Here is a 24,706-nt window from a genome sequence, read left to right as displayed (position 1 = left end):
TAAGGTTTTATGGACTGATGAAATGAGAGTGAGTCTTGATGGGCCAGATGGATGGGCCCGTGGCTGGATTGGTAAAGGGCAGAGAGCTCCAGTCCGACTCAGACGCCAGCAAGGTGGAGGTGGAGTACTGGTTTGGGCTGGTATCATCAAAGATGAGCTTGTGGGGCCTTTTCGGGTTGAGGATGGAGTCAAGCTCAACTCCCAGTCCTACTGCCAGTTTCTGGAAGACACCTTCTTCAAGCAGTGGTACAGGAAGAAGTCTGCATCCTTCAAGAAAAACATGATTTTCATGCAGGACAATGCTCCATCACACGCGTCCAAGTACTCCACAGCGTGGCTGGCAAGAAAGGGTATAAAAGAAGAAAATCTAATGACATGGCCTCCTTGTTCACCTGATCTGAACCCCATTGAGAACCTGTGGTCCATCATCAAATGTGAGATTTACAAGGAGGGAAAACAGTACACCTCTCTGAACAGTGTCTGGGAGGCTGTGGTTGCTGCTGCACGCAATGTTGATGGTGAACAGATCAAAACACTGACAGAATCCATGGATGGCAGGCTTTTGAGTGTCCGTGCAAAGAAAGGTGGCTATATTGGTCACTGATTTGTTTTTGTTATGTTTTTGAATGTCAGAAATGTATATTTGTGAATGTTGAGATGTTATATTGGTTTCACTGGTAAAAATAAATAATTGAAATGGGTATATATTTGTTTTTTGTTAAGTTGCCTAATAATTATGCACAGTAATAGTCACCTGCACACACAGATATCCCCCTAAAATAGCTATAACTAAAAACAAACTAAAAACTACTTCAAAAACTATTCAGCTTTGATATTAATGAGTTTTTTTGGTTCATTGAGAACATGGTTGTTGTTCAATAATAAAATTAATCCTCAAAAATACAACTTGCCTAATAATTCTTCACTCCCTGTATACTTATTACGTTAGAATTTGGGTTAATTTAACTGAACATACTTCACATCAAAGATATTCACATCTTGTAGTTATAATGTTACACAAACAACACTGACATCTATCCTAGTATGATTTCCAGATACAAATATCACACTGATAGGTTGGGTTAACACTATATAGATTACAAATTCTATATAACTCCTAAGTTTAGAATCACACTTTGTTTTAGTTGATGCAATCACTTATTGAAAATACTAGCCGATAGACACACCCCCTGTGACGTCTATACTTGTGAATTGGCTGAGTTGATATGTTTACACATAGCTAGCACAATATAATATACTTAGCAACTATATCGCTATGAAACCTACAAATAGCCTGGAGAATATACTTTACTTAGCAGCTATATCGCTTTGATACAATCACTGACACTTTATTCTAAGCTATAGTCATTAATATTAAGTTTATAAGTTGGGCCAATATTTATTTCTAACACTAGCCGTATGTTTACAATTATATCATAGTCCTGCTTCTTGTATATACTAGAATTGATTTGCTAGATGAAAGACATACCCCCTGTGACGTTTACAATTGTGATTGGCTGATTCGATATGTCCACTTATAGCCTATCCTCACCACTTGAATACACCGGTAAAATCCCGGTATTTTAAATAGGGACAACACTCGATATCGGCACAATATAGTACCTGTTCTCAGAAAGTCACTATGAGCTAGACCAGACCCATTAGAGGTTTCACCACTTAGTGGGATTACATTTACACACGACTTTGGTGCATTATAGTGTCTTGATATGTTTGGAGAAATGACAGAACACAAAGCTTGACGGATGACATCACAGACATGCGCAATGAATAGTAGGGCACGCCAGCATGTATGAAAATATTCTATCACTCAGACAACACAGAGATCGACATATATACTTTAATCAAGTAAGTAGAGAGAAAGTCTAAGAGTTATGAAAGACATATGGTCCTATTTTTATTCCCCCAATAGGGATTATGGTTTAAACTGGTTCAAACAGATTGCACAAGCGATAACTGGTGATATCAAACAATACCTTTTGTATAGTGTGCATCCATGGGATAGCAATTGTGAGAAGTACAAGCTTACATTGCAAATATATATTAACATTCATGTTTATTTTGTATTATGTTTGTTGCTTTAAGGAATTGAATACTGATGGATTTAACTGTGATGAATCAACATTTAAGTTTGCTTTGAATTATGTCTGTCATTTTCTATATATTGAATGCTGATAGGCTCAACCCTGAGGGAGTTGCCTCTAGCCACTCCCCTCACAGGTGTTGCTAATCATATTGATAGAAATGTGGTTCATATATAGCAAGTGTTTGAGTTACATTTTATAAGCCTGATGAAACAGCTAGCTGCTGAGAAACGCGTCGCTTGTTTCTTCTGTTATGTGTGATCAGTCCACGGGTCATCATTACTTCTGGGATATAACTCCTCCCCAACAGGAAATGCAAGAGGATTCACCCAGCAGAGCTGCACATAGCCCCTCCCCTCTACGTCAGTCCCAGTCATTCTCTTGCACCCAACGACTAGATAGGATGTGTGAGAGGACTATGGTGATTATACTTAGTTTTTATGACTTCAATCAAAAGTTTGTTATTTTACAATAGCACCGGAGCGTGTTATTACTTCTCTGGCAGAGTTTGAGGAAGAATCTACCAGAGTTTTTTACTATGATTTTAACCGGAGTAGTTAAGATCATATTGCTGTTCTCGGCCATCTGAGGGAGGTAAAAGCTTCAGATCAGGGGACAGCGGGCAGATGAATCTGCATTGAGGTATGTAGCAGTTTTTATTTTCTGAATGGAATTGATGAGAAAATCCTGCCATACCGTTATAATGACATGTATGTATACACTTCAGTATTCTGGGGATGGTATTTCACCGGAACTACTCTGTTAAAAGTCACTAATCCTTTTAATAAGTATTTATCATGTTAAACGTTTTTGCTGGAATGTAGAATCGTTTACTTTTCTGAGGTACTGAGTGAATAAATATTTGGGCATTATTTTCCACTTGGCAGTTGTTTGGTTTTAATTATGACAGTTTCGTTTCTCTTCACTGCTGTGTGTGAGGGGGAGGGGCCGTTTTTGGCGCTCTTTGCTACGCATCAAAAAATTCCAGTCAGTTACTCTTATATTTCCTGCATGATCCGGTTCATCTCTGACAGATCTCAGGGGTCTTCAAACTTCTTTAGAGGGAGGTAGATTCTCTCAGCAGAGCTGTGAGAATTTTATATTGACTGTGAATAAAAACGTTGCTTTGTAATTTTTATGTCAAATTTAATTATTGTTATTTTTCTAATGGGAACAAACCTTTGCTAAAAGTTGTGTTGTTTAAAGTTTGATGCTATAACTGTTTTTTCAGTTCATTATTTCAACTGTCATTTAATCGTTTAGTTCCTCTTTGAGGCACAGTACGTTTTTGCTAAAATAGATTATAACCAAGTTGCAAGTTTATTGCTAGTGTGTTAAACATGTCTGACTCAGAGGAAGATATCTGTGTCATTTGTTCCAATGCCAAGGTGGAGCCCAATAGAAATTTATGTACTAACTGTATTGATGCTACTTTAAATAAAAGTCAATCTGTACAATTTGAGCAAATTTCACCAAACAGCGAGGGGAGAGTTATGCCGACTAACTCGCCTCACGCGGCAGTACCTGCATCTCCCGCCCGGGAGGTGCGTGATATTATGGCGCCTAGTACATCTGGGCGGCCATTACAGATAACATTACAAGATATGGCTACTGTTATGACTGAAGTTTTGTCTAAATTACCAGAACTAAGAGGCAAGCGTGATCACTCTGGGGTGAGAACAGAGTGCGCTGACAATACTAGGGCCATGTCTGATACTGCGTCACAGCTTGCAGAGCATGAGGACGGAGAGCTTCATTCTGTAGGTGACGGTTCTGATCCAAACAGATTGGATTCAGATATTTCAAATTTTAAATTTAAATTGGAGAACCTCCGTGTATTACTAGGGGAGGTCTTAGCAGCTCTCAATGATTGTAACACCGTTGCAATACCAGAGAAACTGTGTAGGTTGGATAAATACTTTGCGGTACCGGCGAGTACTGACGTTTTTCCTATACCTAAGAGACTAACTGAAATTGTTACTAAGGAGTGGGATAGACCCGGTGTGCCGTTCTCACCCCCTCCAATATTTAGAAAGATGTTTCCAATAGACACCACCACTCGGGACTTATGGCAAACGGTCCCTAAGGTGGAGGGAGCAGTTTCTACTTTAGCTAAGCGTACCACTATCCCGGTGGAGGATAGCTGTGCTTTTTCAGATCCAATGGATAAAAAATTAGAGGGTTACCTTAAGAAAATGTTTGTTCAACAAGGTTTTATATTGCAACCCCTTGCATGTATCGCGCCGATTACGGCTGCGGCAGCATTTTGGATTGAGTCTCTGGAAGAGAACCTTAGTTCATCTACGCTAGACGACATTACGGACAGGCTTAGAGTCCTTAAACTAGCTAATTCATTCATTTCGGAGGCCGTAGTACATTTAACCAAACTTACGGCTAAGAACTCAGGATTCGCCATACAGGCACGTAGGGCGCTGTGGCTAAAATCCTGGTCAGCTGATGTTACTTCTAAGTCCAAATTACTTAATATACCTTTCAAGGGGCAGTCTTTATTTGGGCCCGGTTTGAAAGAAATTATCGCTGACATTACAGGAGGTAAGGGCCACGCCCTACCTCAAGACAAAGCCAAAGCTAAGGCTAGACAGTCTAATTTTCGTCCCTTTCGGAATTTCAAAACAGGAGCAGCATCAACCTCCACTGCACCAAAACAGGAGGGAGCTGTTGCTCGTTACAGGCAAGGCTGGAAGCCTAACCAGTCCTGGAACAAGAGCAAACAGGCCAGGAAACCTGCTGCTGCCCCAAAGACAGCATGAACCGAGAGCCCCCGATCCGGGACCGGATCTAGTGGGGGGCAGACTTTCTCTCTTCGCCCAGGCCTGGGCAAGAGATGTTCAGGATCCCTGGGCGCTAGAGATCATATCTCAGGGATACCTTCTAGACTTCAAATTATCTCCCCCAAGAGGGAGATTTCATCTGTCAAGGTTGTCAACAAACCAGATAAAGAAAGAAGCGTTTCTACGCTGTGTACAAGATCTGTTATTAATGGGAGTGATCCATCCGGTTCCGCGGTCGGAACAAGGACAAGGGTTCTACTCAAACCTGTTTGTGGTTCCCAAAAAAGAGGGAACTTTCAGGCCAATCTTAGATTTAAAGATTCTAAACAAATTCCTAAGAGTTCCATCGTTCAAAATGGAAACTATTCGGACAATCTTACCCATGATCCAAAAGGGTCAGTACATGACCACAGTGGATTTAAAAGATGCTTACCTTCACATACCGATTCACAAAGATCATCACCGGTATCTAAGGTTTGCCTTCTTAGACAGGCACTACCAGTTTGTAGCTCTTCCATTCGGATTGGCTACGGCTCCAAGAATCTTCACAAAGGTTCTGGGTGCCCTTCTGGCGGTACTAAGACCGCGAGGGATTTCGGTAGCTCCGTACCTAGACGACATTCTAATACAAGCTTCAAGCTTTCAAACTGCCAAGTCTCATACAGAGTTAGTTCTGGCATTTCTAAGGTCGCATGGATGGAAAGTGAACGAAAAGAAGAGTTCTCTTTTTCCTCTCACAAGAGTTCCATTCTTGGGGACTCTTATAGATTCTGTAGAAATGAAGATTTACCTGACAGAAGACAGGTTAACAAAGCTTCAAAATGCATGCCGTGTCCTTCATTCCATTCAACACCCGTCAGTAGCTCAATGCATGGAGGTGATCGGCTTAATGGTAGCGGCAATGGACATAGTACCTTTTGCACGCCTACACCTCAGACCGCTGCAATTGTGCATGCTAAGTCAGTGGAATGGGGATTACTCAGATTTGTCCCCTACTCTGAATCTGAATCAAGAGACCAGAAATTCTCTTCTATGGTGGCTTTATCGGCCACACCTGTCCAGGGGGATGCCATTCAGCAGGCCAGACTGGACAATTGTAACAACAGACGCCAGCCTACTAGGTTGGGGCGCTATCTGGAATTCTCTGAAGGCTCAGGGACTATGGAATCAGGAGGAGAGTCTCCTTCCAATAAACATCCTGGAATTGAGAGCAGTTCTCAATGCCCTTCTGGCCTGGCCCCAATTAACAACTCGGGGGTTCATCAGGTTTCAGTCGGACAACATCACGACTGTAGCTTACATCAACCATCAGGGAGGGACAAGAAGCTCCCTAGCAATGATGGAAGTATCAAAGATAATTCGCTGGGCAGAGTCTCACTCTTGTCACCTGTCAGCAATCCACATCCCGGGAGTGGAGAACTGGGAGGCGGATTTCTTGAGTCGCCAGACTTTTCATCCGGGGGAGTGGGAACTTCATCCGGAGGTCTTTGCCCAAATACTTCGACGTTGGGGCAAACCAGAGATAGATCTCATGGCGTCTCGCCAGAACGCCAAACTTCCTCTCTACGGGTCCAGATCCAGGGATCCGGGAGCGGTTCTGATAGATGCTTTGACAGCACCTTGGAACTTCGGGATGGCTTATGTGTTTCCACCCTTCCCGCTGCTTCCTCGATTGATTGCCAAAATCAAACAGGAGAGAGCATCAGTGATTCTAATAGCGCCTGCATGGCCACGCAGGACTTGGTATGCAGATCTAGTGGACATGTCATCCTGTCCGCCTTGGTCTCTACCTCTAAGACAGGACCTTCTGATTCAGGGTCCATTCAAACATCAAAATCTAACTTCTCTGAAGCTGACTGCTTGGAAATTGAACGCTTGATTTTATCAAAACGTGGTTTTTCTGAGTCGGTTATTGATACCCTGATACAGGCTAGGAAGCCTGTTACCAGAAGGATTTACCATAAAATATGGCGAAAATACCTATACTGGTGCGAATCCAAAGGTTACTCCTGGAGTAAGGTTAGGATCGCTAGGATATTGTCCTTTCTACAAGAAGGTTTAGAAAAGGGTCTATCAGCTAGTTCATTAAAGGGACAGATTTCAGCTCTGTCCATCTTGTTACACAGGCGTCTGTCAGAAAATCCAGACGTCCAGGCCTTTTGTCAGGCTTTAGCTAGGATCAAGCCTGTGTTTAAAGCTGTTGCTCCGCCATGGAGTTTAAACTTAGTTCTTAACGTTTTACAGGGTGTTCCGTTTGAACCCCTTCATTCCATTGATATAAAATTGTTATCTTGGAAAGTTCTGTTTTTAATGGCTATTTCCTCGGCTCGAAGAGTCTCTGAGTTATCAGCCTTACATTGCGATTCTCCTTATCTGATTTTTCACTCAGACAAGGTAGTTCTGCGTACTAAACCTGGGTTCTTACCTAAGGTAGTCACTAACAGGAATATCAATCAAGAGATTGTTGTTCCATCCTTGTGTCCAAATCCTTCTTCAAAGAAGGAACGTCTTCTACACAATCTGGATGTAGTTCGTGCCCTCAAGTTCTACTTGCAGGCAACTAAAGATTTTCGCCAAACTTCTTCCCTGTTTGTCGTTTATTCTGGACAGAGGAGAGGTCAAAAAGCTTCTGCTACCTCTCTCTCTTTTTGGCTTCGTAGCATAATACGTTTAGCCTATGAGACTGCTGGACAGCAGCCTCCTGAAAGAATTACAGCTCACTCCACTAGAGCTGTGGCTTCCACTTGGGCCTTTAAGAATGAGGCCTCTGTTGAACAGATTTGCAAGGCTGCAACTTGGTCTTCGCTTCATACTTTTTCCAAATTTTACAAATTTGACACTTTTGCTTCTTCGGAGGCTATTTTTGGGAGAAAGGTTCTTCAGGCAGTGGTTCCTTCTGTATAATGAGCCTGCCTATCCCTCCCGTCATCCGTGTACTTTTGCTTTGGTATTGGTATCCCAGAAGTAATGATGACCCGTGGACTGATCACACATAACAGAAGAAAACATAATTTATGCTTACCTGATAAATTCCTTTCTTCTGTTGTGTGATCAGTCCACGGCCCGCCCTGTTTTAAGGCAGGTAAATATCTTTTAAATTATACTCCAGTCACCACTTCACCCTTGGTTACTCCTTTCTCGTTGATTCTTGGTCGAATGACTGGGACTGACGTAGAGGGGAGGGGCTATGTGCAGCTCTGCTGGGTGAATCCTCTTGCATTTCCTGTTGGGGAGGAGTTATATCCCAGAAGTAATGATGACCCGTGGACTGATCACACAACAGAAGAAAGGAATTTATCAGGTAAGCATAAATTATGTTTTTTAACCTTTTTCAGTAAAGTTTAAATACTTTTTTATCTCAAACACTTGCTCCTGTGTTTTATTTGGATCTTTATTGGTCCACTGGACCTCTGCTGATTGCCTCCTGTGGAAGCCTTGTCATAGTCTGTTGGGTGACTGTATTGATCCCTTCCTGCTTGAATAGCATCAATGGAGATGCATTACCTTTTGTGAGTATATATCTTACCATACATACTGCTGCTCCTGGTATAAGACTGTACTAGGCCATATAGGCACCTTTGTGTCTTCTTGTATTTTACTACAGATTATCCATCTTCACCCCAAGAGGTCGGTCTGCTGGGTGACTGTTATAGATCCCAGACTGCTCCCATTGCACTAACTGGAGTGCTCCTAAGATTGTGAGTCTAATATAACACAACCTGATCGTATAACCTTTGTGGATCAAACAATATTGGGCCATGTGGCGCATCTGTCTCTTCTCTCGTTTATAAGTGTCAGACCATAATGCTTATAGCATTGTTAAACTTCTTCAACATGCTAATAACTTTATTTGTGATGCCATTTTTGATATCATTAGAATTGATGTCAGGTATATGTCTTTAGCTATTTTAGCTAGAAGAGCTTTATGGCTTAAATCTTGGAATGCAGATATGACTTCTAAGTCAACTTTACTTTCTCTTTCTTTCCAAGGTAATAAATTATTTGGTTCACAGTTGGATTCAATTGTTTCAACTGTTACTGGGAGGAAAGGAACCTTTTTGCCTCAGGACAAAAAATCTAAAGGCAAATACAGGGCTGCTAATAGTTTTTGTTCCTTTCGTCAGAATAAGGAACAGAAGCCTGACCCTTCCCCTAAAGGAACTGTTTCCGTTTGGAAACCATCTCCAGTCTGGAATAAATCCAAGCCTTTTAGAAAGTCAAAACCAGCTCCCAAGTCCACATGAAGGTGCGGCCCTCATTCCAGCACAGCTGGTAGGGGGCAGGTTACGATTTTTCAAAGATATTTGGATCAAATCGATTCACAGTCTTTGGATTCAGAACATTGTTTCACAAGGGTACAGAATAGGTTTCAAGGTAAGACCACCTGTGAGAAGATTTTTTCTCTCTCGCATTCCAGTAAACCCAGTGAAGGCTCAGGCATTTCTGAAATGTGTTTCAGACCTAGAGTTGGCTGGGGTAATTGTGCCAGTTCCAGTTCTGGAACAGGGTCTGGGGTTTTATTCAAATCTATTCATTGTACCACAGAAGGAGAATTCCTTCAGACCAGTTCTGGATCTAAAAATATTGAATCGTTATGTAAGGATACCAACATTCAAAATGGTGACTATAAGGACTATTCTGCCTTTTGTTCTGCAAGGGCATTATATGTCTTCAATAGACTTACAGGATGCATATCTTCATATTCCAATTCATCCAGATCACTATCAGTTCCTGAGATTCTCTTTTCTAGACAAGCATTACCAGTTTGTTGCCCTTCCGTTTGGCCTAGCAACAGCTCCAAGGATTTTTTCAAAGGTTCTCGGTGCCCTTCTCTCTGTGATCAGGGAACAGGGTATTGCGGTATTTCCTTATTTGGACGATATCTTGGTACTTGCTCAGTCTTTACATTCTGCAGAATCTCATACGAATCAACTTGTGTTGTTTCTTCAAAGACATGGTTGGAGGATCAATTTACCAAAGAGTTAATTGATTCCTCAGACTCAGGTAACCTTTTTGGGTTTTCAGAAAGATTCAGTGTCCATGACTCTGTCTCTAACAGAAAAGAGACGTCTGAAGTTGGTTTCAGCTTTTTGAAACCTTCAGTCTCAATCATTCCCTTCGGTAGCTTTGTGCATGGAAATTCTAGGTCTCATGACTGCTGCATCGAACGCGATCCCCTTTGCTTGCTTTCACATGAGACCTCTTCAGCTTTGTATGCTGAACCAGTGGTGCAGGGATTATACAAAGATATCACAATTAATATCCTTAAATCCCAATGTTCGATCTTCTCTGACTTGGTGGCTGAATCACCATTGTCTAATTCAAGGGGCCTCTTTTGTTCGTCCAACCTGGACTGTAATCTCAACAGATGCGAGTCTTTCAGGTTGGGGAGCTGTATGGGGATCTCTGACAGCGCAGGGGGTTTGGGAATTTCAGGAGGCGAAATTACCAATCAACATTTTGGAACTCCGTGCGATTTTCAGAGCTCTTCAGTTCTGGCCTCTTCTGAAGAGAGAATCGTTTATTTGTTTTCAGACAGACAATGTCACAACCGTGGCGTATGTCAATCATCAAGGGGGGGACTCACAGTCCTCAGGCTATGAAAGAAGTATCTCGGATACTTGTATGGGCGGAATCCAGCTCCTGTCTAATCTCTGCGGTTCATATCCCAGGTGTAGATAATTGGGAAGCGGATTATCTCAGTCGCCAGACGTTACATCCGGGCGAATGGTCTCTTCACCCAGAGGTATTTCTTCAGATTGTTCAAATCTGGGGACTTCCAGAAATAGATCTGATGGCCTCTCATCTAAACAAGAAACGTCCCAGGTATTTGTCCAGATCCAGGGATCCTCAGGCGGAAGCAGTGGACGCGCTGTCGTTTCCTTGGAATTATCAACCTGCTTATATCTTTCCGCCTCTAGTTCTTCTTCCAAAAGTGATTTCCAAAATTCTAATGGAACGTTCGTTTGTATTGCTGGCGGCTCCAGCATGGCCTCTCAGGTTTTGGTATGCGGATCTCGTTCGGATGGCAAGTTGTCAACCTTGGACACTTCCGTTAAGGCCAGACCTTCTATCTCAAGGCCCTTTTTTCCATCAGGATCTCAAATCATTAAATTTGAAGGTATGTAGATTGAACGCTTGATTCTTAGTCATAGAGGTTTCTCTGACTCAGTGATTAATACTATGATACAGGCTCGTAAATCTGTGTCTAGAAAGATTTATTATCGAGTCTGGAAGACTTACATTTCTTGGTGTTCTTCTCATAAATTCTCTTGGCATTCTTTTAGAATTCCAAGAATTTTACAGTTTCTTCAGGATGGTTTGGATAAGGTTTTGTCTGCAAGCTCTTTGAAAGGTCAAATCTCTGCTCTTTCTGTTCTTTTTCACAGAAAGATTGCTAATCATCCTGATATTCATTGTTTTGTTCAGGCTTTGGTTCGTATAAAGCCTGTCATTAAGTCAATCTCTCCTCCTTGGAGTCTTAATTTGGTTCTGAGGGCTTTACAGGCTCCTCCGTTTGAACCTATGCATTCTCTGGATATTAAATTACTTTCTTGGAAAGTGTTGTTCCTTTTAGCCATCCCTTCTGCTAGAAGAGTTTCTGAGTTATCTGCTCTTTCTTGTGAATCTCCTTTCCTGATATTTCATCAGGATAAGGCAGTGTTGCGGACTTCATTTAAATTTTTACCTAAGGTTGTGAATTCTAGCAACATTAGTAGAGAGATTGTTGTCCCTTCATTATGTCCTAATCCTAAGAATTCTCTGGAGAAATCTTTACATTCTTTGGATGTAGTTAGAGCTTTGAAATATTATGTTGAAGCTACTAAAGGTTTTAGAAAGACTTCTAGTCTATTTGTCATCTTTTCTGGTTCCAGAAAAGGTCAGAAGGCTTCTGCCATTTCTTTGGCATCTTGGTTAAAGTCTTTGATTCATCATGCTTATGTAAAGTTGGGTAAGTCCCCGCCTCAAAGGATTACAGCTCATTCTACTAGGTCAGTTTCTACTTCCTGGGCTTTTAGGAATGAAGCTTCTGTTGATCAAATTTGCAAAGCAGCAACTTGGTCTTCTTTGCATACTTTTACTAAATTCTACCATTTTGATGTTTTCTTTCTTCAGAAGCAGTTTTTGGTAGAAAAGTACTTCAGGCAGCTGTTTCAGTTTGATTCTGCTGCTTATTATTTCATTTTTTGATTTGGGTTGTGGATTATTTTTTCAGCGGAATTGGCTGTCTTTATTTTATCCCTCCCTCTCTAGTGACTCTTGCGTGGAAGTTCCACATCTTGGGTATCTGCTATCCCATACGTCACTAGCTCATGGACTCTTGCTAATTACATGAAAGAAAACATAATTTATGTAAGAACTTACCTGATAAATTAATTTCTTTCATATTAGCAAGAGTCCATAAGGCCCACCCTTTTTTTGTGGTGGTTATGATTTTTTTGTATAAAACACAATTATTCCAATTCCTTATTTTTTGATGCTTTCGCTCCTTTCTTATCACCCCACTTCTTGGCTATTCTTTAAACTGAATCGTGGGTGTGGTGAGGGGTGTATTTATAGGCATTTTGAGGTTTGGGAAACTTTGCCCCTCCTGGTAGGAATGTATATCCCATACGTCACTAGCTCATGGACTCTTACTAATATGAAAGAAATTAATTTATCAGGTAAGTTCTTACATAAATTATGTTTTTTTTAGAAGACATCTACTTGTCATTAGACTAATCTTGGTTTTGAATACATCATACCTAGCATTTATTTGCGATTCAATGTCTTTTTAAAATACAATGATGTGAGAATATAAAATTACTGATTAAATGTACCCTTATCTGGGTATATCCTAAACCACTGGTTTTCAAACCTGTCCTCAGGCCTCTCTAACAGGCCACATTTTGAGGATATCTGAACTAGAGCACAGATGAAATAATCAGCTGATTAGCAATAATGGTTATTTTACCTGCTCTCACCCAAGGTAATCCTGAAAACCTGGCCTGTTGGGGAGGTCTAAGGACAGGTTTGAAAATCAGTGTCCTAAACTGACAATTCAAAGTATCTGATTATTCTGCTCTTGTATTGCTAAGTGTGGTTTGCTAAACCTTGTGTTGATTAACTTCTCATATGCTGACCTTCTTTCATTTTTTTCAGGTGACAATATTCTGTCCGTCCTGAAATATTTAGCTACCTCACACCTGCTTGCAGACTCTTCAGAATTCCGCCATGGGAACATGGTCTTCTTTGATGTTTGTGGTCTGTTTGTGTTGTCCTACCCTGCTCGTGTTGGTACAATTATCAATTACATTATTGCAACGCTTGCTGCCTTTGTGCTCTGGAAAAAGATCACCAAACACAGGCGAGGGGGTAAGTGACATTTTCTGCAGTTAAAAACAGGGGACAACTGATATATCTATAACACTCAATTACAAGAAAAAACAATAAAGCAAGGTGATAAGTTCATGGTAAATGTGACATTTCATGGTATATATCATCTGCATATTCAATAGTAGCATTCCACTGAGGAGTCAAGAGCTCTGACTAGTGGTCTCTAATCATTTAGGCAATGACTGTGCAGCACAGGGTACTGAATAATTGCATTCTGGTTTTAATGTGAGAGCGGAAAAAACATTTTCAGGGTTAAATTACAAGTAAAGCTGGCAAAATGAACAATGAAAGTATATTCCAGTTTTATATATATTTTTTTTAACTATGCATAAATCAGCATTTTATGGTTAATTAAATTTGAACATACTTTTATATAAGCCACAAGGAGTAAACAGTTTGCACGTAGTTTGCACACACTCCAACTAAGAAGCCAAAAGCACGCTTTATGGATTTCTAAAGTAAACATCTGCTACAGTTTATTTTGCTGGCATTGTACTAACTTTGCGAATAGAAATATATTTGCAATATACATGTATTGTAAAAATGCTTCTAGCATTTCTGTTTTAGTGTTAACATTTTTCTCTGCACGTGCATGTGAAGCATAGCTAGATATTCTCAATGCACCAGCATTTTAAATATGGCAGCTGCTTGGAGTGCCAGTGAGATTTGTATCATGTCAGCAATTAACAAATTGAGTCATTACCAGATGATACAAGCACCTTAGGCTCTATAAGGAAGTGCTATGTATAAAATGCTGGTGCACGGAGCATACTCGAATACCGTTTTGAAACAGCTATAGCTTTTATTAGAAATATTTTTGCTTATACATGTGTAATACATCTATCTATTCAAAACTGAAATGTATCCATATGGATTCCAATTTCGGATGGAATGACCCTTTAAATATCAGTAGACTGCGTGTTAACAAATGTTTATGAGCAGAATAAAAAACAGATGAGAGCTTGAATAATTTATAGTTAACGAGGGTTCTTCCTTGTATTGTTGGAGCACAGCAGTAACATTTAGAAACAGGAGCTGAAAGTTGCTCTTATATTTCTGTGTACTATTTAAATAAAAGGGAGAGTACTTTGAATTATGGGGTACATTGTTTCTTAGTATTGCAGATGTATGCATAATTTTGTATTCTGCTTCTTTCAATTAGATCCACACAGTCTGCAAGGTGTACACTCTTATAGTGAATGTAACGTTTAATGAAAAAGTGCCTGGTATTTAAAAATACTCTTAAAAACAGGGGCACTTTCATTCATTAAACTTTACATTGAAGCTTTTTTAAAAAAAATAAAAAAATACTTGCATTTTCTTTATGGAAAGCAGACCGGCGATCATCCACCCACAGCTTTTGTTGTAGTTAGCACAGCGATGAGGAATCAGGCTTCCTCCAATCGTTACGTTGCCTCACTAAATTTGGGTTCAGTTTCCCTTTAAATTAACTCTTGCCGACATAGAAATTAAGAGGGAGGACCAGTTTTCCAAGTCATTTTTAATTTTCTGCAACACAGACAAAAAGTTTAGTTTATACCACTTTGCAGGGTTTCTGTGTAGGACAATACCCAAGTACTGAAAGCACTCCACCACTTTAAATGGGTGGTCTACACACTTGGGAACATTTTTACAGAGCCATAGGAGTTCACTCTTATCAAAATTATTTTTTTTAACCTTAAAACGATGAAAAAAAATTAAATAGTCGTAGAACTAGTGGGATAGACTGTTGTACATTATCAAGAAAAATCAGCAGATCTGCATACAGAAGAATTTTCAATCTGGCCGCACCTAGTGGAATCCCGGGTAAACTATCCCTCAACCATATAGCAAAGGGCTCTAATGCTAAATTAAAAAGTAAAGGGGAGAGGGGACATCCCTGTCTAGTCCCTCTTTTGAGGGATATCTTTGGAGAAAGGCAACCATTGATGCATAAATATGAGATGGGATTATTATATAGATTTCGAATAAACTCAACAAACTGATTCTTAAATCCAAATTTCTCTAATACTGTAAATAAATAATTCCAATTAACTGCATCAAATGCTTTTTCTGCATCAACAGTAAGAATTGCTGCTTCGCTAACAAGTTTAAAATCATCGCTATTTGAATCTAAATTCCAAACATAATCTAAAAAAGATGTGACTTTCCGAATATTTTTGAGTGAATTCCTGGCTTTCATAAACCCTGTCTGATCTGGGTGAATGACTTTGTCCAATAGCTTCGCTAGCCTAGATGACACAATGGCCGTCAATAATTTATAGTCTGCATTCAGCACTGAGATCGGTCTATAAGACCCCGGATCATCAGGATCCTTACCTTTCTTCAATATCAGCGATATACGTGCAGCAGAGAAATAGCTTGACATTGCATTACTAGAAGAAAAATAAAAAATTGAATATACTGGTTAGCTGGACTTTAATTTCTTCTTTTAGAATTTTATAGAACTCTACCGGCATAAAATTTGGCCCTGGAGCCTTATTAACACTAGCTAATTGAATGGCCTCTAAAACCTCTTCCTCTGTAATGGGCCTATTCAGACCTAACAGATCCTCTTCAGGAATCCTTGGCATTTTAACCTTAGTCCAGAAATTCATGGCGTTATCCAAATTAATATTTGATTCTGAATCTAGATGTTGAAAAACTTTAAAGAATACTTTATTAATATCTTCCACGTTAGTATATTTTCTATTATCAACTTTAATAGCTGAAATAAGATTTCTATCCTTCCTAATTTTCACTAGTTTAGCCAGATACTTCGCAGAATTCCCATAGAATCCTCTAAACTGATAATTAATTTTCTCTCCTTCTTCCTGCGATCTTTGTTTTAGGAAGATATCTTTTTCCCTTTTAAGTTTACAATATCTATCCCAATTACCAGGGGATTTATCAATATAGAAACTACTGAGTGCGTTCCTGACTTGGGCAGCCAATTGAGATTCAATCGCAAGGACTTTCTTTCTCCAGCTACATAAATAAGATTTAATTTCCCCCCTCATTACAGCCTTAGCTGCCTCCCAAAAAGTCTCGATTTTACTAAATTGACTTATGTTAAATGTAGTATAGTCCTTCCACTTCTGTTTTAACCAATTAATAAATCTAGGATTATCAGACAAGAAGAGGGGGAAAAAAATGAGATGTTTTGATTTTTGGGAAAGGAAGCAGCAAAGAGTGTAAGTGCAATTACAACATGGTCCGAAATCACAATGTCGTGAATATTTGTTTCTAATCTACACAGAGCCAATGGTTTGGAGATCAATAGAATATCGATTCTAGAAAACGTCTTATGAACTTTTGACTCACATGTAAAACTGCGCACATCGGGATTTTTAAGTCTTCATATATCTACTAAACTAAATTCATGGCAGAATTTTTTAAAATATTTTGCAATTTTATGATATTCTCGTGTATTCTTTAATGACAATCTGTCCAATACTGGACACATAGACATATTAAAATCTCCCCCTAATATTAAATTTCCCGCTGTAGAAGGAAATAATTTGCCCCTAATGCCATCCCAGAATTCTGGAGAAAAAGAATTAGAACCATAAACATTACATAAGACATAATTACAGCCATTAATCTGAATTTGAAGAATAATAAATCTTCCCTCTGGGTCAGCCTCCGTTCTTATAATGTTATAGTCCAAATTTTTGTGGAGAAGAATCTCAACCCCTGATCTCCTTTTTAACTGCCGGAGCAGCAACACATTCGCCCACCCATTTACATTTCAGTTTCAAAAGTTCTGATTCTTTAAGATGTGTTTCTTGCAACATTACTACGTCAGGATTAAATTTAGCAAGATATTTCATAATTAGTTTACGTTTCCTGGGGGATGTTATGCCCCCCACATTCCAGGAAAGTGTATTAATCTTGGTCGTCGTCATGTTTATTACCTACTTCTAAATAAAGCATATATATGTCTAATATATTATTTTTCTCCAGAGGCTCTAGATAAAGATATACCGGCAGAAAGGGGAGATAAAAAATAAATAAAATTAAATTAAAAATTCCAAACTCGGAAAAATATATCAAATAAAGCAACCCCATTGTTAACACAAATAACAAACTCTTCCGCTTTTTCACCAATAAGAATATTTCAGACAGTTTCCAAGAATCAATTTTTAGGAGCATTAAAATACGGAATACAAAAGAAAAATGCAAAATATAAAAATAACACAGTAAATAACAATGACATAGTAGAAACTTAACCATATACACTTAGGTTTACATTAAACTGTAAATACTTTCTCCTATGTATTATCAATTACCAATAAATTCCTGAGCCTCTTGAGGATTATTTAAAACCCGTCTAGTACCATTATCTTCCACTATGATCTTTGCAGGGTATATTAACCAAGCTTTCAAGCCTTTATTAGTAATTTTTGTAAAATAGGGGATCATTTGCTTTCTCTTAGTGGTGGTTTCTACCGAGAAATCTTGAAACAAAAGAAGTTTATTTTTCTCAAATATAAATACCTCTGACTTCCTGTATAATTTAAGGAGTACTACCTTATCTTGATACCTAAGCAACTTAAAAATACACATTCTGCTCCTATTGGGAAAAGTAGTACTAGGCTTCCTAGGGCCAATCCTATGCGCCCTTTCAACTACTAGCGGGAGCTGCTGCTACCTAGTGCTTGAGGGAGTAATAAGGAGGTAACCTTCATAAGATCCTCATAGGCGGGGGTTTCTGGTAAGCCAACAATTCTGATATTATTATGCCTGGAACGATCTTCCAGGCGAGATTGTAGACAAGAAATTTTAACCTCTTGATTATGCACTATATTGTCTTGAGCATAAACCAGATCTTCCAGATCTGAAATCCTGTTTTCTGCATCATTTATTCTCAATGCGAATTGCTTGACCTCATTTGATAAAGATACAATATCTGTTGAAATGGTGCCAAGCTTCATTTTGAATAATCTCAAATTGTGGAGTGAACATATCAGCTAATTGTGATACTAAAGTATGTGTGTCGATGGGGGGTGTACCCAAGTCTAAAGATGGATCTAATGTAGTGTCTACACTCTTAATCTTTCTGTCCTTAATTTTAGGCGGCATTATGGGAGAACTTTGTTTCGCCTGAGTGATAAATCTTTCCATGAAACTAAGTAGTAACAGGAATAGGTGCAAAAAACAAATACAACAATATACTTGTGATAACAGATATAGAAAAAAGAAAAAAAAATACAGAAATGAAACTGTGAAGCAGTTAATGCGTGTCTCTAATGTGAAGAGAAAAAAAATCGGGGTTATCCTCACCCCTCGCTTCTTTTTCTTTCCTTCCCCCCTCTTTCCTCCTTTTAACATGTGAACTGTGAAATTTAGGCCTTTAACGTATATACAAATATATATTACAGAGGGCACACAAACAATAATGATATAACTATAGATTTAAACAGGGCACATACCCCACCTTCTCCTTAGGCTAGACACAATTTATCTGCAACAAAGAAATTTAGTACATAGTACTCTAGAAGAAAAAAAAAACTAGCATAAGGTTAGGCAAACACGGCTAAATCTTCTTTGGGTTTTTCATTTACTTCTCCCAGAATCTTCTTAAAGACTCTCTTGAAAAAAATCTCTTGAAAAATCCCCCCCCCCCTTTCTTTCTCTTTCCTTTTCTTTTTTTCTTTTTTTTTTTCTTCTCTTCTAAACCCCCTTTTTTTCCCCCCTAGATTGATAGGGGCCAAGCAGGGAATCGGTGTCCTCCAATTAAGATAGGGAGCTCAACAAGCTAATGCAGAAACACATATCAAATTTAAATTGTTCAGCCAGCTGATCCTGCACTGGGAAATATTAGAGTGTTCTCAGTTGTGTACAGGGGGGAGATCTAATAAAGCCGCACCAGAAACCAGCGGGAAATGTTCTCCTTACCACTCTCCGGCAATGATAGTTATACAGGCCCCTGTGTACTGCTACCCATAGCAGCAGTAATATAGAGAGGGATAACCACCCTTGTAGAAACTGTGCATGATTTTTTCAACCCGCCAATACCGGAGTAAGGAATCATTAAATAGATAGCTACTTGCAGTAGAAAGCTCCTTAACAATCTTGCAGCAGTTCAAACAAGGAGTAGTAGCAAGTGGGCCTGAGCACTCCTATACTCTTCTCCTCGGCACACACACCCCGGGACCACCAAATGTTATATGTCCAGGAACAAACGACTGCCGGGGGGCTTTAAAACATAACAAACCCGCCTTGGGGTATACAGCAGTAGAGCCGGTGTCTCCCAAACCTTAGAGTGACCCTCCTCCTGCAACCGGATGATGCTCTCCACCGCGAGGAAGAGGCGCTGCCCACAGATCGCTCCACTGCCAAACAGCCCCGACCTACAAGCGGCTGCACCACTTACATGACCCGGGAATTCGGCAGGCAACGGCTTCTTGACCGCCTATCACAGGCGCGACACTCCTCTCTACTGGTGCTTCCTCGGCAGCAGATGCGGTATCAGCCAAGATAGAGCTTCCACGGCACAGGCTTAGACACAGCCTGAAGTCCCGTTGCCGATCCCAGAACAAACTGGGTATAACGGGTAAAAGTGCTGCGGCAAGATTCCACTGCTCAGTGCTCCTGGTCTCGAGCTCAAAGAGCTGCACAATGTGTCTAGCAGCTCCGCCCCCAACGGAAGTTCATCCAAAAAAAAAAAACATTCTCTTGGTATCTTTATTTGAAATGCAAGAATGTAAGTTTAGATGCCGGCCCATTTTTGGTGAACAACCTGGGTTGTCCTTGCTGATTGGTGGATAAATTCATCCACCAATAAAAAAGTGCTGTCCAGAGTCTGAACCAAGAAAAAAGCTTAGATGCCTTCTTTTTCAAATAAAGATAGGAAGAGAACAAAGAAAAATTGATAATAGGAGTAAATTAAAAAGTTGCTTAAAATTGCATGTTCTTTCTGAATCATGAAATAAAAAATGTGGTTTCAGTGTCCCTTTAAGTCAGTGTACTATAGTTGGTATAATTCATCAAGATCAGTGGTTATTATTGTTGTGCTTCAAAGCTAGGTTATGGTTTAAGAACCAATATATTGTAAAGTCATATAAGTGCAGTTAAAATGTGAGGTTGTTTTCTGTGTCTTGCATTGCTTTACCCATTGTTAATGGGGCAAAAACGCCTTCAGATTTTAATGTATTCGTTACAGTAGTAAAACGGCTTTTCAATATACTTTCATGATTTATATTGCCCCCTTGTCATGTAGTTTAAGTCTGAAAATTGTGGATATTTTAATTCACTGAGCAGGAAATGCACAGTACAGACATATCTAGGCTAACTCTGCTACATATATATTTCTGATTGTTTTCATCAGATAAATACAAAAAGATAAACCTTTTTAAAAGATTTATACCTCTCTGATATGTAATTCTACTGCAAGACAACAAACATGCCTTGTATTTCTTTATACTTTTTTAAAGCTTTCCAAACTTTTCATGTTGGTGACCCACTTATTTAGACATGCTTCATTTCGTGACACAGTAATTTAGATACGGGACACATACATACATACATACATTTATTTATGAGTAATTGTATGTAAGTATGTGCAAGAATTGAAGTTTTAAAGTTGGTGTAACTCCTTGCTCCATTCTTCTCACTCTAGTCAGCAATCCACCTTCTTCTTCTTCCACACTCTTCGGCCTACCGCTCTGACACCGCAAGTCACATTAGCAGAGCTGCTTTAGGAAGTTCCGTGGGTAGGACCAAGGGAAGGAGATGCGAGTTAGGGAGCTCCGCAGTGCCCTTCCGCAAAATGTTTTGCATTTCGCGCGACACACCTACACACTGCCGCCGACACAATAATGTGTTGCGACACACAGTTTGGAAAGCACTTAGGTGTTTTTAGTGCCCTTTTAAATCTGTATATTTTTTGACTGTGGTGTTTGTTTACAAATATGCTAATTATTTATTTTCTCAATTTGTATAGGCACAAACTATGCCAAGGACCTCCTATTTGGTGTTCTCATTACCCTGATGAGCTGGATCTCTGCTTTAGTGACAGTCCTTATTATTGCTGTTTTGGTATCTCTCACTGGAAACGCTCTCTCCTGGTATACACATTTCTATGTCTCTATCAGTCTTTATGGAACTGCAGCTTTAGCAAAGCTAATACTTGTACATACCATGGCAAGGAATTTCTTCTTCTCAGTAAGTCTGTATTCTTTGTGGGTTCTGTTAGTAAATATGGGAAATGTGAGTGTGATGATTATGTAGAGCTATTGAACAGGTTGGGGGTATTTTAACATCAAGCAGATACATGGCTGTATGAAAAGCATTAAAGTAATATAATATTGCATGTGTGTGGTGTAAGTGATAAAAGGACCAGTGCATAACAATCCTGAATTCTTCACTGTTCAGTGAGTAAATTGTATGGCAACTCCTCGTGATAGCACACGGTCAAATTTTAAAAATACTAAAAGACAAAGTATACCAAGAAAGGGCACCTCAGTGGCACATTATAACACAAATGGAAATGGTTTGAAAACATTGTAGATAACATTTTATAAAATGTATGCAGCTGATACCACAGTGTTGTATCATACAGGTTGGTATTGTTTTGTGGTCTCCCAGCGGACTGCTCAAAGGCCATAGATAGTCTGCAACTACAAACCCGCCAGACAACTTTCAGTACAGTATTCACAGCTTTAGTGGTGAACTTTCATAAACTTGAGATCATTGGGCCCTGAGTTTTAACTATGTTGTTTTCGAAGCAGCACTTTCCATTTGTGGATTAATGCATCTCATTTTATATTATGAGTTTTAACAACATCCTGCATTGTTCATAGAGATAGCAAGGCCCTGAAAAAATTGTGAAATAAAGTTTTTGTTTTTTTTCCTCCCATTTTTTTCTAAAGACATTTTTTCTGGATAATTGCAAAAAATGGAGTATACAATTTGTTTGTGTTTGTATATTTTAAACCTCCAATATTTCTATATAACATGAAGACTTTTATGAAAAACTTATGAGACTTTATGTAAAGTCTCAAATCTTTGCAAATCCTAGAATGCAATTCAAATACTAAGAAAATACTCCACTTTTTTTTCTTTTCAATTTAAAAATAAAAAAATAAAAATCATTTTCTTTCCTAAGATATGGTGAGTCCACGGAATCATCAATTACTAGTGGGAAATTCACTCCTGGCCAGCAGGAGGAGACAAAGAGCACTACAGCAAAGCTGCTATATATGTCACTTATCTTACCCATAACCCCCAGTCATTCTCTTTGCTTGTATCAGTTGCAAGGAGAGGTAAAGATAGGTGTCTGATTCTTCAATCAAGAGTTTGTTATTTTTTAAGCAGAGCAAGTTTGCTCTGGTTTTCTTTGGGGTTTAGCCGTAGTCCATGTCAGTCTCTTCAGTAGAGCTTTTAAGCATTTGGGAACTTGTGGGATATAATCCCCACTGGGCCTCCCAAGTAATTTCATGCTGCCCTTGGTTGAAAGTTTGAGTAAGTTTACTCAGCCTTTTCTTTTTTTCACAGGTCCATGTGAGGTAGGAAGCCCCTCTCATACCAAGAGAGCTGTCCTGCTGCCGGACAGATTTTTGAGGTAAGTGCCTATTTCTTTCCCTGTTTTGATTTAGGAGAATTTGGCACTTTGACAGTTAATTCTATCTAAATATACAATCAGCCTTCTAGGTTAACAGTTTATTGTATGGCAGTTTTGCAGGCACTGGGTATGTTTGGCTCAGTTTATTATGTTTTCACTTTGGTGTTCATGTTTTTTGTTTGTATATTAATGGCTATCGGGAGGTTTCTTAGGCCACGCCCACAATAGACAGGCTTATCTGAGATAGCAAGGACGTTTTTGGCGCCCTTTTAGCTGTTTCCTGTTGTTCCTGGATGTTGCAGCTCTGTTGCATAGCTCCTCAGAGGTGGTTCAGCGTTCTCTCCGGTGCGGCTGTGTGGGGGTCCGGATCATTTTCTGACTGTGTTTCCGGCAGCAAGGAGATCAGTTAGGCACCTCAGCAGAGTTTGCAGAGTTGTGGAGGTTTCCTGTTGTTTTTTAGTGGGGCTGTTGCTCTGTTTATATTTAAGTTTCTGTCTGAATTTCATGGACTATAACGTTTGTGTCTCTTTTTGCATTCATTTTGTGAAAAATTATTGCTGCAAGATTTATTGTGCAGTTTAAGGATTTTCTAGTTTAAAAAAAAAAAAAAAAAAAGTGTGTTTAAAATTTAAAGGGACCATAACATTGTTTTGTTTCATTAAAATTCTGATTTGAACTTAGAATTTTTATTGATTAAGGTTTTTTCCTTTGGAATAAGATGGACCAAGAGGCCCTGCAAGCTGTTGCTTGTTCTCTGTTTAAATACTAATGTTGAGCCTCCTATCCCTTTTTGTTCCTCTTGTTTGAAATGAAAGATAAAATGAACAAATGCTTCAACACAGGTGGATAGGATCCAGCAGAAAATGGACAAAGTGGATAAGTTTAAAAGTCTCTTTATTTTGTATCCATCATCCCTGACGAAGTGCTGTAACAGCACGAAACATGTTGGATTATCAGACTTTGAGCTGCTCGGCTGACACGCTTGAGGCTGTGATATTGTAAATTTACTTTCTGTGACTGGTCACAGTATACTTTTATGGATACAAAATAAAGAGACTTTTAAACTTATTCACTCGGTCCATTTTCTGCTGGATCCTATCCACCTGTGTGGAAGCATTTGTTCATTTTATGTTTGAGCGGTTTGTCCTGGCACAATACCGCTTCCAGCAGCTTCACAAACACTCTCTCTCACTGGACGCCCCATACACTGGTTATACCGACGGAAGGACAGCTTCCCAATACCTACATGTCTGTGATACACAGCATCCAAAGACGTAAGCAACTGCTGACAAGAGAGCAATTCAGCCCCTGCATCTTATGAAGAAGGGTGAGTGAGTGTTTTGTTTTTTCTTATGTTTGGACTTCCATTACAAATTACATTTTCAAAGACAGCCCTGCCATTTTAACTGTGGGATCAGTCTATGTAATTGTAAATAAATTGTGGTGTTGTGATTAAATCAAGGGGCACAGTTGTTACCCGAACATTTTTTTTTTTATACATATAACCTAATCTGTGCAACCCGAAGAAAGGACAAACACTCTAAAGCATCAGAAGAAACCAAATATATCTTTCAATCCCTTAGGCTTGTATTTGACTGACATACAAGTTAACCTTAGGGATATTGTTCAGCTTTTTTGAATGAAATGAAAGATAATAAGGGCAGATTATGTTCAAATAAAAAGTTGACAAGGCCTGCTTGAAATTAAAATATATACGTTTTTTTGTGACAATGAAGTCTTTAAGATAAAAGATAAAAGATTTAAGATAAAAGTCTTTAAGATAAAACAATGAAGGTCTTTATTTAGCTGGCTGCTAATTGGAATTCATGTTTATGCATGCTAATATTTTGCAATATTATGGATTAATGGAACAGGGGGCTGTTCTTGAC

The 24,706-nt window shown here is 39.2% G+C and overlaps 1 protein-coding gene across 1 annotated transcript in view; it reads left to right on the top strand.

The window, feature by feature from the left end:
- ERMP1 (endoplasmic reticulum metallopeptidase 1) overlaps positions 1–24,706 on the top strand; it is a 189,739-nt gene that overhangs the window by 57,273 nt on the left and 107,760 nt on the right. The window contains exons 7-8 of the mRNA XM_053702559.1: positions 13,037–13,249; positions 21,198–21,418. Of these exons, the coding sequence (XP_053558534.1) occupies positions 13,037–13,249; positions 21,198–21,418 (434 nt within the window). The remainder of the gene's footprint in view (positions 1–13,036; positions 13,250–21,197; positions 21,419–24,706) is intronic.

Source organism: Bombina bombina, chromosome 2 (genome assembly GCF_027579735.1).
Source record: "Bombina bombina isolate aBomBom1 chromosome 2, aBomBom1.pri, whole genome shotgun sequence".
NCBI lineage: Eukaryota > Metazoa > Chordata > Amphibia > Anura > Bombinatoridae > Bombina > Bombina bombina.
The sequence above is the reverse complement of the archived record's forward strand: the minus strand, read 5'-3'. Positions and strand labels throughout refer to the sequence as shown.